Raw genomic sequence first — 15,905 nt, 5'->3', positions numbered from 1 at the left:
GCCCTTTGTCCTCGCCTGTGATAATGCACTTGTTAGACTTGTGACTTTGATTTCAGCTCTCTACTTACCTCTGCTTGGTTTTGGTTTGTTTCACTTTTGGAAGATGCTTTCTCCTCTCCACCACAAGGGGCCTCTCCCGTGCCTGAGAGTTCTCTCACTGCTGACCTCCTATCCGGTGAGTGCTTTTGCCAAGGTGAAGCCTTCCGAGATGTCTTGTGGGCATCATATGTGGAGAGGCGGATGCGAAAACACGCGGGTTCGTCTTGAGTTCTTTTACACTCAAAACTCACTTTACAATAAAAAAGTCTCATTTTGTGTCCATCCCCAACTGATGAGGGTAAATATTTCACATCTACTGCTGATTGAAAAGAGAAAACCTCTTTTTCACACTAAAACCTCTGACCTCAGGGGTCAAAAGTTTTATTTTCTTCTGGAAAGTATGTATTTTTAAATCTGTTGGCTTTTCCTTAACTGTTAAGATTGTCTACAGTCTTTGGGCTATTCAACATGAAATCTCAAGAAGCCGTTTGTTGAGGCTCATGGTTTCATTTTCCTTTGGGTGACATGCACTTTGTCCTGTTCTGTGCTTTGCTACAGTGGATACATTTGTAGCACCATCTCCTGCAACCACTGCCTCGCCAGCAAAGGTGGATTCTTCAGGTGTGATAGACCTTTTTGGGGGTGCGTATCTCTCCTCCTTCAACACTCACAGAATCTTTTTTTCCCTCAGAATAGTTTTTAGATCTTCTATTTCATGATACTTCGTCTTTTTTCTTTTGACTATGTGAAGTTACTTCCATCTTTTAAATGTAAACTTATGTTAAGATCTTTTCCATTTGTCATCATCATCTACATGCTTGTCAGTTCATCATATTTTTTTAGTGCATGTCCTAACAAAACCAGATCATTTTTCATTTGAAGTCTTTTCATTTGAAGTCTTTGTGTTTTTAACTTTTTGTTCGTCCTAATGTAGAATCAGCTGATTGGAATTTCCTTTTACTGCTCTTCCTTAGTGATCCTGATCTAAGGCTAAATCAACATTTCTAAGCTCTTAAAAGCAATATAAACATAGATAATTCAGAATTGAAAAGACATGAGCTAGTCAGAACTGAAAGCATAAGCTCTAGATGTCATACATTATTCTATAGGGTTTATTTATGTTGCGTTTAATGTTTCTAAATCCTCCCAGAGAACTGGAAGATGTTTCACTGATTTAAATGCATTTTCCTTTTCCTGTGTGTTATCAGAAGATAGGCAGATGTACTGAATTAACTCTTGAACTACTCATTTGGATGATACATTCAAAGTCTTCTATTAGCAGTAAATTTATAGGGAAAAGTCCAGGTTTGAAGTGATTTCTTCATGAATGTCTATAAATGTGTATGCTATGGGGTAAAATACCATCCTTAGCAAATTAAACCCGCACTGAGTACCTATAGTACATTGACACATCATGGCATGTGCCATGATGGGTACATGGGGTACAAAGATGTCACAGTCTGTGACATTCAGGGGCTCAAAACTTGTGCAAATAAACACTGAAATTTAATATATATGTACAAGTAGGGCTGCTGCTGTTTGAATTAAGTTTGTTAAATTTTATTTAATAGAGTTCTAAGTGGGAAGATTCTTTCGTTTTACCTTTGGGCAAAAATTTTAAAAACTTTGATCCTGTTTGGATAGGAATTAGAATTTACAGAATTTAGTCCCAAAGTTTTATTCTTAAAAAAAGAAAAAGAAAAAGAATTCTCCTACTCTTACAAAGAGATGTTAATTCTTAAATAGCTTAGAACTCATCTTTTGAGAGAATAAACTGGTCAGAGCGTAATTCAGTCCACTAAGTCATTTAACACATCCGCAGGAGACAGGCTTACCTCACAGAGTGTCATGTCTGTGCATTTCTCAGAAAATCACTTCCCTTACTTACTGTACTTACTGTTTACACTCTTTTACTTTTTTGCTGCATAATGGATAATGGGTAGATGCATTTGGAAGTAGTGCTTCTGAACCCCAACCTGCATCTCAGGCTGCTTCTAGCTCGTCAGCATCGGCAGACCTACTAGCTGGTAATTAATTACATTAACATAAAATGGTGTTTTGTTAAAGTTAAGTTTGGATATATTTTCATAAGTAACAGATATTATATAAATTTCAAGGTGCATGTTTTCTTTCCCTTTTGAGACATGAAACTGAAAAACAAGACATTGTGTAATAGAAGGTTGATTATTTCCCAGGATTTGATGAAATTGGTCTTAAAATCACAGCTATACACAAGCCACCCCTGTGGCTCCTTGGATGCTCTTAATATGCGTTACTTTCAGTTAGCACATCCTTTTTTGTTTATTAAGGAGGTAATGTGCTTATGTAGCAATTTTTATCTTGTATTGCCCATGCCCACCTTTTTTTTTAAGGAATTTATGGGGAAAAGTACCGTGATATTTGACAGTTGGTTCTGTAGTATGAGAAACTGTTACAGAGTTCCACCATTGGGTTGAAGCCGCTGCTACCTATATGTCACTGTAAAATAACTGATCATTCTCCTATCTGAAAACCCCTGGAGTGATCCTAGTTCAACAGGGCCATAGTGTGAAGTAGATTGGCACAAGGTGCCTAGGATTATTGCTCATTGCCAGGATGGGATAGATAGAATAACAGGAAACATTTCAACGACTCAAAGATAGTAAAAGCCAACTAATAGTTTTCCTTGGGACCAATCAAAGTGTGCTTAATGATAGCTAGACCTAGACATTATTATATTGTTACAAGCAAAGCATTTGCCAGTTGTCAGACCACAGTAGTAAGTTTCAGGTTCAAGTTCTCAGTCAACAGCATCTCAGCAGACGCTGCTGGTTTACCGTGCTCTGACTTGACTTAGAAGGGTACATAACAGGAGGTACGGCAGTGGCATCGCCGAGGCCACAGACACTCAGATGCAGCTTTGATGTCCCTCCCCTGTCATCGCAAGGGATGCATTTTGTCACAAGGTTGGCAAGGGGCTGATGAGAGTGTGGCTCACATCAGCACAAGGAAGTCACCAATGTCTGGAGTCTCTCAGCTTCAATTCCCTGCTACCCAGGTAGCCCTTGATAGGCTGAGAGACTAGTTCTCATTTTTTTAGTGTAATGAACAATCCTGACACCAGGAACAGCACACTAAGGAACATTCGTTCTTGGATTAGTGACGACTAGTGACCTCGTTAAAGGACCCTCATCAGCTTTCCAAGTTGTAGGAAGTTTGACACAAGGTCCAGAGTCTGGAGGTGTCATCACAGCCCAGCTGTTACCCTTTCCTTCTATCATTCAGATAGATTGTTTAACAGTCTTTCCCAGGGGCAATAGCATTTCTTTTGCATCTTTCCCATTCTCTCCAGACTACCCTGGTTAAACATGACACTCTTGTTTTCTGAATCCACTTCAAACCAGTAACTGCCAACCGATATTTTCCTGAAGGGTGAAGAGCCAGGGTTCCACTGTGACGTCACTGTGGACTTTGGAAGCTACAAATATAAGAGGCAGTACACTTAACACAGACCACAGCTGGTTACTTGGGGAAAAAAATACTACCTTGCCTGGCTTTTCTCCTAACCTAGGTAGTCTTCATAACAGCTTCAAATCGGTCACAGTAACTTTGAAGCTCTTACTAAACCAGTAAACTTAATCCATGTTTTCAAGGTTCAGCAAAAGGATTTTAACGGGCCACAGAAATAGCATATTTGGGGGAAATGACCTTGTCAATTTTTACATGAGGTTGCTAATTATAAACCTTTTGCTCTGAAGTTATAATTAAGCTTGTGGTAGCACATGAAATCAAACGTTCCAGCTTTTTGCAAAATTCTAAGAAGTCTGTCTTTCTCTCTGGGTAGCCCCCATCCTGCCACAGACCCCAGCAAGGGGTTTGAAGCCTGCCAGACAGAAGCCTGGCAGAGTGATCAGCCACCGCTGACCACATCCAGCGCTGCAAAGCCATGTCATCTTCTCCAGTGTCCCCAATTTGTTTGGGCTCTCTGTGCTTCCAGGGCTAGAACCTGAGATGCTGTGTTTCCAAAAGAGCCAGGTACACTAGAAACAGGAGCAGAGAGGCCAGTGGGGAAAGCCACTGTTCCCTTCCAGTGCCAAGTCAGATGTCAGTGACAGAGCTGAGAGATTTGATCCTGGGAGATGAGATGGAACTCAACTACACCTGCAACGAGCAGGAAGGGTTCTGTCATCTACTGCTGAGTCTAAGAGCAGGTAGCTGAGCCTCCACTGCTCAGCTTGTTACATGGATGGGTCCCACGGGGGAAGTGCACAGAAAGTGCAAGTCAGGTCCCTTCACTAGAAGCAAGCTTAGATTACTCAACTCTGTTGTCCATCCAGAAATCTTAATAAAATGGGGTAGAAAAGAGGAGAAATCAGTGCTGAAAGTGACAGTGTCATTTACATAGGTGTTGTTGACTGTGCCCTTCCCCCCTTTTCCACCACATCTTCTTGTGATTATTTCAGTGATGGGAAAGGTATTTTTGTGTACATGTTTTTCTCTATTTTTTTCCTATTTAAATTAATTAACTTTTTAATATAAATAGGTATAAATGGGTTTTAATGTCTAGTTTGCTTTCCAAATATTTCTTGAAATTGAGTTTGTACATTTCTGTGTCTGATTTACTTGGCATGGGCCAATATCCTGATGTAAGAAATTTTCACCTAATAGCCTGATATAGGAAATTTTAAATTACTTCTAATTTCTCCAGGTCTTAATTATTCGGGCCGGTTTTTCATACTTCTGTTTTGCTTATAGAAAAACATTTTTCACGCTTGCTCAAGTAACAAAATAGCAAGAAGCCATGTTTTCAGTGAAGAATATCATGGACCATTAATATAATTCTATCTTATGAACCAGAAGCAACTTTCCTAGCCAAAAAATGAATAAACACAAACCCTGCAAATATATACAATATAAAATCACAGTCATAGTTGTATAGGTAATCTAGCTGACAGTGGCTATTCTGAGTTTTCACATTGCCTAGACATCTTTATTTGATGAATATCAGTGATAAGACAAATATTTGGGGCCCTGTGTTACAGTAATTTGCAGTGAAGCTTAGCACCTGGGTTATACCTGTGTGTGTGTCTGTGGAGATAGATCAGCTAAGTCCACAGGCTATTGAAATAAAGAGGAACATTATTTTAAAAGATAAATGAGCCTAATCATGGATAACAAAGAAGTCCACAACTGCCATCAGGTTCAAAGTAGGAATTTGAGAGAGGATTAACCAAGATGGCAGAGTAGAAGGACGTGCTCTCACTCCCTCTTGCGAGAGCACCAGAATCACAACTGGCTGCTGGACAATCATCGACAGGAAGACACTGGACTTCACCAAGGAGGATACCCCACGTCCAAGGACAGAGGAGAAGCCACAGTGAGACGGCAGGAGGGGCGCAATCAGAGTAAAATCAAATCCCATAACTGCTGGGTGGGTGACTCACAGACTGGCGAGCACTTATACCACAGAAGTCCACCCACTGGAGTGAACGTTCTGAGCCCCACGTCAGGCTTCCCAACCTGGGGGTCCGGCAACAGGAGGAGGAATTCATAGAGAATCAGACTTTGAAGCCTAGTGGGAATTGATTGCAGGACTTTGACAGGACTGGGGGAAACAGAGACCCCACTCTTGGAGGGCGCACACAAAATAGTGTGTGCATCGGGACCCAGGGGAAGGAGCAGTGACCCTGGGGGAGACTGAACCAGACATACCTGCTGGTTTTGGGGGGTCTCCTGCAGAGGCGGGGGCTGGCTCTGTTTCACCGTGGGGACAAGGACACTGGCAGCGGAGGTTCTGGGAAGTACTCCTTGGCGTGAGCCCTCCCAGAGTCTGCCATTAGCCCCACCAAAGAGCCCGGGTAGGCTCCAGTGTTGGGTTGCCTCAGGCAAAACAACCAACCGGGAGGGAACCCAGCCCCACCCGTCAACAGTCAAGTGGATTAAAGTTTTACGGAGCTCTGACCGCCACAGCAACAGTCAGCTCTACCCACCACCAGAGCCTCCCATCAAGCCTCTTAGATAGCCTCACCCACCAGAGGGCAGACAGCAGAAGCAAGAAAAACTACAGTTCTGCAGCCTGTGGAACAGAAACCACATTTACAGAAAGATAGACAAGATGAAAAGGCAGAGGGCTATATACCAGATGAAGGAACAAGAAAAAACCCCAGAAAAACAACTAAATGAAGTGGAGATAGGCAACCCTCCAGAAAAAGAATTCAGAATAATGATAGTGAAGATAATCCAGGACCTTGGAATAAGAATGGAGGCAAAGACTGAGAAGATGCAAGAAATGATTAACAAAGACCTAGAAGAATTAAAGAACAAACAAACAGAGATGACCAATACAATAACTGAAATGAAAACTACACTAGAAGGAATCAATAGTAGAATAACTGAGGCAGAAGAACGGATAAGTGACCTGGAAGACAGAATGGTGGAATTCACTGCTGCGGAACAGACTAAAGAAAAAAGAATGAAAAGAAATGAAGACAGCCTAAGAGACCTCTGGGACAACATTAAATGCAACAACATTCGCATTATAGGGGTCCCAGAAGGAGAAGAGAAAGAGAAAGGACCCGAGAAAATATTTGAAGAGATTATAGTCGAAAACTTCCCTAACATGGGAAAGGAAATAGCCACCCAAGTCCAGGAAGCGCAGAGAGTCCCATACAGGATAAACCCAAGGAGAAGCACACCGAGACACATAGTAATCAAAGTGGCAAAAATTAAAGACAAAGAAAAATTATTGAAAGCAGCAAGGGAAAAACAACAAATAACATACAAGGGAACTCCCATAAGGTTAACAGCTGATTTCTCAGCAGAAACTACAAGCCAGAAGGGAGTGGCATGATATACTTAAAGTGATGAAAGGGAAGAACCTACAACCAAGATTACTCTACCCGGCAAGGATCTCATTTAGATTTGATGGAGAAATCAAAAGCTTTACAGACAAGCAAAAGCTAAGAGAATTCAGCACCACCAAACCAGCTCTACAACAAATGCTAAAGGAACTTCTCTAAGTGGGAAACACAAGAGAAGAAAAGGACCTACAAAAACAAACACAAAACAATTAAGAAAATGGTCATAGGAACATACATATCGATAATTACCTTAAACGTGAATGGATTAAATGCTCCAGCCAAAAGACACAGGCTTGCTGAATAGATACAAAAACAAGACCCATATATATGCTGTCTACAAGAGACCCACTTTAGACCTAGGGACACATACAGACTGAAAGTGAGGGGATGGAAAAAGATATTCCATGCAAATGGAAATCAAAAGAAAGCTGGAGTAGCAATACTCATATCAGAAAAAATAGACTTTAAAATAAAGAATGTTACAAGAGACAAGGAAGGACACTACATGATGATCAAGGGATCAATCCAAGAAGAAGATATAACAATTATAAATATATATGCACCCAACATAGGAGCACCTCAATACATAAGGCAACTGCTAACAGCTATAAAAGAGGAAACTGACAGTAACACAATAATAGTGGGGGACTTTAACACCTCACTTACACCAATGGACAGATCATCCAAAATGAAAATAAATAAGGAAACAGAAGCTTTAAATGACACAATAGACCAGATAGATTTAATTGATATTTATAGGACATTCCATCCAAAAACAGCAGATTACACATTCTTCTCAAGTGCGCACGGAACATTCTCCAGGATAGGTCACATCTTGGGTCACAAATCAAGCCTCAGTAAATTTAAGAAAATTGAAATCATATCAAGCATCTTTTCTGACCACAACGCTATGAGATTAGAAATGAATTACAGGGGAAAAAACGTAAAAAACACGAACACATGGAGGCTAAACAATACGTTACTAAATAACCAAGAGATCACTGAAGAAATCAAAGAGGAAATCAAAAAATACCTAGAGACAAATGACAATGAAAACACGACGACCCAAAACCTATGGGATGCAGCAAAAGCAGTTCTAAGAGGGAAGTTTATAGCTATACAAGCCTACCTAAAGAAACAAGAAAAATCTCAAGGAAACAATCTAACCTTACACCTAAAGAAACTAGAGAAAGAAGAACAAACAAAACCCAAAATTAGCAGAAGGAAAGAAATCATAAAGATCAGAGTGGAAATAAATGAAATAGAAACAAAGACAACAATAACAAAGATCAATAAAACTAAAAGCTGGTTCTTTGAGAAGATAAACAAAATTGATAAGCCATTAGCCAGACTCATCAAGAAAAAGAGGGAGAGGACTCAAATCAATAAAATTAGAAATGAAAAAGGAGAAGTTACAACAGACACCGCAGAAATACAAAGCATCCTAAGAGACTACTACACGCAACTTTATGCCAATAAAATGGACAACCTGGAAGAAATGGACAAATTCTTAGAAAGGTATAACCTTCCAAGACTGACCCAGGAAGAAGCAGAAAATATGAACAGACCAATCACAAGTAATGAAATTGAAACTGTGATTAAAAATCTTCCAACAAACAAAAGTCCAGGACCAGATGGCTTCACAGGTGAATTCTGTCAAACATTTAGAGAAGAGCTAACACCTATCCTTCTCAAACTCTTCCAAAAAATTGCAGAGGAAGGAACACTCCCAAACTCATTCTATGAGGCCACCATCACCCTGATACCAAAACCAGACAAAGACACTACAAAAAAAGAAAATTACAGACCAATATCACTGATGAATATAGATGCAAAAATCCTCAACAAAATACTTGCAAACAGAATCCAACAGCACATTAAAAGGATCATACACCACGATCAAGTGGGATTTATCCCAGGGATGCAAGGATTCTTCAATATACGCAAATCAATCAATATGATACACCATATTAACAAATTGAAGAATAAAAACCATATGATCATCTCAATAGATGCAGAAAAAGCTTTTGACAAAATTCAACACCCATTTATGATAAAAACTCTCCAGAAAGTGGGCATAGAGGGAACCTACCTCAACATAATAAAGGCCATATATGACAAACCCACAGCAAACATCATTCTCAATGGTGAAAAACTGAAAGCATTTCCTCTAAGATCAGGAACGAGACAAGGATGTCCACTCTCACCACTATTATTCAACATAGTTCTGGAAGTCCTAGCCACGGCAATCAGAGAAGAAAAAAAAATAAAAGGAATACAAATTGGAAAAGAAGAAGTAAAACTGTCACTGTTAGCAGATGACATGATACTATGCATAGAGAATCCTAAAACTGCCACCAGAAAACTGCTAGAGCTAATTAATGAATATGGTAAAGTTGCAGGATACAAAATTAATGCACAGAAATCTCTTGCATTCCTATACACTAATGATGAAAAATCTGAAAGAGAAATTATGGAAACACTCCCATTTACCATTGCAACAAAACGAATAAAATACCTAGGAATAAACCTACCTAGGGAGACAAAAGACCTGTATGCAGAAAACTGTAAGACACTGATGAAAGAAATTAAAGGTGATACCAACAGATGGAGAGATATACCATGTTCTTGGATTGGAAGAATCAACATTGTGAAAATGACTATACTACCCAAAGCAATCTACAGATTCAATGCAATCCCTATCAAATTACCAATGGCATTTTTTACAGAGCTAGAACAAATCATCTTAAAATTTGTATAGAGACACAAAAGACCCCGAATAGCCAAAGCAGTCTTGGGGGGAAAAAACCGGAGCTGGAGGAATCAGACTCCCTGACTTCAGACTATACTACAAAGCTACAGTAATCAAGACAATATGGTACTGGCACAAAAACAGAAACAGAGATCAATGGAACAAGATAGAAAGCCCAGAGATAAACCCATGCACCTATGGTCAAATAATCTATGACAAAGGAGGCAAAGATATACAATGGAGAAAAGACAGTCTCTTCAATAAGTGGTGCTGGGAAAACTGGACAGCTACATGTAAAAGAATGAAATTAGAATACTCCCTAACACCATACACAAAAATAAACTCAAAATGGATTAGAGACCTAAATGTAAGACTGGACACTATAAAACTCTTAGAGGAAAACATAGGAAGAACACTCTTTGACATAAATCACAGCAAGATCTTTTTTGATCCACCTCCTAGAGTAATGGAAATAAAAACAAAAATAAACAAATGGGACCTAATGAAACTTAAAAGCTTTTGCACAGCAAAGGAAACCATAAACAAGACGAAAAGACAACCCTCAGAATGGGAGAAAATATTTGCAAACGAATTAACGGACAAAGGATTAATCTTCAAAATATATAAACAGCTCATTCAGCTCATTATTAAAGAAACAAACACCCCAGTCCAAAAATGGGCAGAAGACCTAAATAGACATTTCTCCAAAGAAGACATACAGACGGCCACGAAGCACATGAAAAGATGCTCAACATCACTAATTATTAGAGAAATGCAAATCAAAACTACAATGAGGTATCACCTCACACCAGTTAGAATGGGCATCAACAGAAAATCTACAAACAACAAATGCTGGAGAGGGTGTGGAGAAAAGGGAACCCTCTTGCACTGTTGGTGGGAATGTAAATTGATACAGCCACTATGGAGAACAGTATGGAGGTTCCTTAAAAAACTAAAAATAGAATTACCATATGACCCAGCAATCCCACTACTGGGCATATACCCAGAGAAAACCGTAATTCAAAAAGACACATGCACCTGAATGTTCATTGCAGCACTATTTACAATAGCCAGGTCATGGAAGCAACCTAAATGCCCATCGACAGACGAATGGATAAAGAAGTTGTGGTACATATATACAATGGAATATTACTCAGCCATAAAAAGGAACGAAATTGAGTCATTTGTTGAGACGTGGATGGATCTAGAGACTGTCATACAGAGTGAAGTAAGTCAAAGAGAAAAACAGATATTGTATATTAACGCATGTATGTGGAACCTAGAAAAATGGTACAGATGAGCCGGTTTGCAGGGCAGAAGTTGAGACACAGATGTAGAGAACAGACATATGGACACCAAGGGGGGAAAACTGCGGTGGGGTGGGGATGGTGGTGTGCTGAATTGGGCGATTGGGATTGACATGTATACACTGATGTGTATAAAATTGATGACTAATAAGAACCTGCAGTATAAACAAACAAACAAACAAAACAACTAATACTAAACTTTCATTGGGTTATTTGTATGGAAATATGTTAATATAAATGTTTCAGACATTACATGAAATTTCTATAAATCTTATATGTTCTGGTATAATGTTATAAGTCATAATCCTAGTTATTACTTTAAAATGTATATCTCAGAAATAACTAATTTTCTTGTCAACTGCATTATTATGAACTTTCATCAAATCTTTAACCGTGGTCATTTTTAAGTCTTTTGTCATTTACAGACAGTTCTGGGTGTACTCTGATGCTTTTGTAAATACGTTCCTATAAAAGGGTTTCATCTTCAGGAAATTCATGGAAAAGACTCTGACAAGTACAGGTTTCTGGTACCTGACTGTACTGCTGAACTGAATGAATAAGCATTTTCAGAAGTCTAATGAAAAACTGATGAGCTCATAAAAGTGCTAACAAAAGATCAAGATGAAAAAAAAATTAATTACATGGGACTGAGTGAACTGATGAGGATGAGTATAATTTTTGTGACTTTCTGTTTGAATTTAAAAAAAGAAAAAATCCCACAAGAACTCAGAGGCAAAGAATATACAAATCAATTTTCACTGCAAAGTAAAGGAGCTGTTACAGTGGAGGATTACTGGACTGAATGTCAATATTATGACATAGTATGAGTGTGTTTCATGTTTGGTAATTGCAATCATTGTTGCTTTTGTTGTGGTCATCCATGTACAATGCTTGGTGTCAGTCTATTTATCTCTTGTAATAATAAAATACAGTGTGTGTGTGTGTGTGTGTGTGAAAAAAAAAAAAGTAGGAATTTGAATTTTAAAAAAAAAAGAGAGAAGGTTGTATTATGTAAGTCTCTAGAATCTTGTATTATTGGCTTTCAGTAATAAGACGATTGTGAAAGAGTAAAGAAGAAAAATAATACACAGTCACAGTAATGGGAGGTTTAGACTGTCCAGAATGTAATGTCCGTTGCTGGACTGGGAGGAGATCTCACCTTATGCTTGACTGAGGTTAGATTTTTTTGAGGGAATAAATATGCATGTAAGTAACAAGGGAAATGCAATAAAGATGTAGTGTAACTAAATTTTAAAAATGATTTTTAGAGATTTTAAACCAAAAATTAAGAATCATCTCAAAATTGGGGAGAAAGCTTTATCAAAACTTGGTTTGTAATTTAAAACTAGAAAATAAAGGCTAAGTGGATAATCTCTTAAAAATGGGCTTATCTCCCAGAAAAACTTGTTATTCTTCTTCATTTAATTTACTTCTAGAACTGTCAAATAATACCAATTCCACAATTGAACTATGGATAAAGTATCATCTTAGTCACCTTCTACTCCTTGAGTAAAAATTTCAAGTTCTGTTTAGTGCACGCAGTGTGTTGACACTAGGGAAAATTCTAGAAAAGGCAACTGCTGTAACCAAGGAGAACAGACTAACAGAATAAGTCTCTCCAAGTCATCGAGGTTACTGGTGGGATGCAGGTATTACCCGTATCTCAGACGGAGTCTGGCTGGACCCTTGAGAGTTAAGTTTATAACAAATAGAAGGAAATATTATTTCATACAGTGAAGAGTAAAGCTATCAAATTCCTCTCATGATGTACCAGCTGAAAATACAGATGTTTGAAAGCTAGAGACAGATTCCTGGATGACAGTGTAAAAGTGGATTATTAAGGGAGGTTAGGTATGTTGAAGGATATGCCTAACTTCTGAGGTTGACATCAAACAGGAAAACCATGTTCTTCCATAATAGACCATTCTGGGGCAACTGTACCATAATCTGTACTAGCATAGGACTGTGCCTCTTCCTATCTTTAATTCCAAAGGTAGGGAAGAATAGGGGCCTGCCCTGTGAGGTCCTTCATAGTTTTGCATTCTCTGTTAACCACGTGACACAGCTGGCTTTTTTTTTAGCAGAGCCACAGAAGTCCTTGAACTGATTTAAAATATAATCAGTGTGGAAATAATAACTAACCATTTCCACTAAATGGGAAGGTCTATAGAGGACCAATTCTTTCATACTCTCTGGGGGTCAAAAACAGAAAATTGTCAGACAAAAGGTTCTCAGGGTATTATTCCTAGAAATATTGACTATCTCAGATTGATCTTAGTAAATGGAATTTAATAACTGACTTTACCACTGAGAATAATGGAAATGACAGTGTCTTTAACATAATAGAGCAGGTGTGAGAGTGGGGGAGTATGTGTGGGAGTGTGTTTATCTACCGATAGTTTTAACATTGCACTCCTTCAACCCAAGTGATATGTAGACGATGACTGTCAGTTTTGATATGTCTGTGTTAATAGAACTTCATTAAGTGTGTAGGCCGTTCCCCTGTGGAAAGATACATTCATAAGACTAATCATCTGTGATAAAAGGCAGTGTGTCTGTAGCTGGTGATTCAGTTGTAGGACAGTTCAAACATGTCTGCAGGGCATCCGGAAGCCTAGTGATTATTACTTTATTTTCAATTCCACAAAGCACCTTTCTTAATATAATTCAGAACCATAGAGAAAGAAAGAGTCGTGGTTAGGGTTCTCTTATTACTTACCTCTATTCCAGGGCTCTAACACTCCTCACTTAACAGGAGGAGTTCCCCAAACTCCTTAATTAATGTCTATAATTTTCCTGCTTAGCTCTTCATTAAGAGTATAGCAACAGATTTTTCTTCTTTAACATAATCAGTTGGTTATTCTATATCACTTAGCTTTTTAATTAGTCTAGGTTTGTGAGGGCACCTGCGTCATAAGAACTGAGTATAATGTGGGAAAGTCATCTTTCTAGATCTCTGTCAAGTTTATAAATGTATCAGAAGGGGACAACTCTGGCGTTAACTCCTGGCTGTCAGAAAGATGCCAAGTAGTATTGTGGTGAAGCACCAAGTCTCTGGAAGATTCCTTTGTGGAATCCTGGCTCTGCACTTGCCATCCTGTGACCTTGGGCAAATTATTTAACCTCTCTGGCCTCAGTTTCCTAATCTGTGAAACTTCCTAGGGTTGTTGTGAGGCTTAAATGAGCTAATATGTTTTAGGTTGAACAATATAAAATTGCTGTTTTGTAGGATCAAAATAGTCAGATATTGGCAATTTATGTGATTCAGATGGGTCACCCTGAAAAAAATGCTCAGAACAGTGCCTGGCACTTGGTGAGCCTCATGCCAGTTTTGGCTTTACCATCACTTTCTTAGAGAAAGCAGTAATTTTTTTCCATTGAATAGTGTTATTTATTCACCTATGGGAATGATCTACTTACCTTATGAAACTGAACAGCCCTAAGCAGATGAGCCCTAGGTAAATGCACGTATTTTTCTATTTCTGAATTGTGGGTAGGTGTGTTCACTTCTCTTTGCATCTTTTCTAACTGTGGAAAGATAGGATTGAATCAGATGATCCTAAGGCCCTTTCCAACACTAACGTGCTGTGATTCTAGAATAAATTGTCTCTTCTTAAACAAGTTTTAAGAAACGGAGAGTCAAGTACAGTTGTTTCCACGTTCACCTGTAACAGAGAGAACCACACCCTAGAACAATTGCCTAGATTTCCTGCAGCCATATTCCAAATTGTGTGGGATGTCTCCAAAAAGTCAGCATTAACACAGCCACCAATTTCCCTGAAGCCAAAACGGTCATATCTTCAAAAATAATTACATCTAACCCATCTTAGCTTCATAATGATATTAGTTCTTAAAGATCTGGGGAATGTCTTATCTTCATTTAGGAAGGTTACATGATCCCTAAGTCACTCAAACAGTGCTAAAACCACTTAAAGTAGTCCCCATGAATTTTAAAAGACCAACTTCTAATAGGCAACAGTTTTCCAAATTGCAATTTTTCATAAACATATGAAAAACTTAGGCATGGAAAGACTAAACCCATGTCACTATCAATTGCCAGGGACAACATGACTTTCTGGTTAGAAAATAGTAACTGGAGAATGTCAATGGAAGTCATTTTCAAAATTATAATTGATTATTACGAATTGTAAGCTGAAGGATTTTGGTAAGTATTCTTTATGTTTTTTGGCAAGCAGTTTGTGAAGAAAAGATATGGCTAGAAGAGAAAGGAATATATATATGTGTATACATACACATATATATGTATATGTGTATGTATACATATACATATATAGTATATGTGTGTATGTATGTACATATATGTATATGTGTGTGTGTGTGTATATATATATATCTCTCTCTCTCCAAACTGAGTGTAAAAAAGACTTCTGGTAGTAATACATTTTTGATAATAGAACATCATCTAATGTCTTATTAAGAAATCACTTTCTTCACAGGCTGCATAATTTTGTACAGAAGCGAAACAGAGTGAGCTCTGCTTCTGTCTGTTGATTGAGAGCAGTAATTTACTTCCAGACTTCAAAAGAGAAATATTTAATTTGAGGTTTGGTTACTTTACAGTAGTCTTTGATTTTTCCTCACCTTTTAAATTCAAAAGTTGCCCTTCATTCAATAAGTGTAATTCAGTGTTTTGGCATTTTGTTGAATATTAGTGGAAAAGGTGAAAACAAGAGGAAACAGTTCCTGACACCAAAAAGCCATTCCTAGGCTGGGGTGGAGAGATGTACCAGGCGCTGAAGACACAGAGGCAGAGCACAGGGGGTGGGAGGGGCAGGGTGCGTTGTGGCTGGTAGCAGTAGCAGGTAAGATAAGGTAAGGAAGCCCTCCCAGAGTTGCCATTTGACTCACTACGGTGCACTGTGGCTGCAACTGAGTTTGCAGGGATGGGGAAGGGCCCAGAGACAGATGAGCTTGTTTGCCATGCAGAGGAACCTGTATTTTATGAAT

The 15,905-nt window shown here is 38.6% G+C and overlaps 1 protein-coding gene across 25 annotated transcripts in view; it reads left to right on the top strand.

Moving 5' to 3' along the window:
- SNAP91 (synaptosome associated protein 91) overlaps nt 1–15,905 on the top strand; it is a 159,025-nt gene that overhangs the window by 120,170 nt on the left and 22,950 nt on the right. For 15 of the 25 annotated variants that reach the window (XM_061207587.1, XM_061207586.1, XM_061207580.1 and 12 more), the window contains 3 exons: nt 104–175; nt 598–681; nt 1,983–2,066. The exons of 3 other annotated variants lie outside the window; for them this stretch is intronic. In XM_061207587.1, coding sequence (XP_061063570.1) covers nt 104–175; nt 598–681; nt 1,983–2,066 — 240 coding nt within the window. The remainder of the gene's footprint in view (nt 1–103; nt 176–597; nt 682–1,982; nt 2,067–15,905) is intronic. 7 more of the 25 variants (XM_061207592.1, XM_061207591.1, XM_061207589.1 and 4 more) reach the window with 4 other exon arrangements.

Source organism: Eubalaena glacialis, chromosome 12, assembly GCF_028564815.1.
Source record: "Eubalaena glacialis isolate mEubGla1 chromosome 12, mEubGla1.1.hap2.+ XY, whole genome shotgun sequence".
NCBI classification, from domain to species: Eukaryota; Metazoa; Chordata; class Mammalia; order Artiodactyla; family Balaenidae; genus Eubalaena; species Eubalaena glacialis.
Note: the sequence above shows the minus strand (reverse complement) of the source record. Positions and strands in the feature narration are given on the sequence as shown.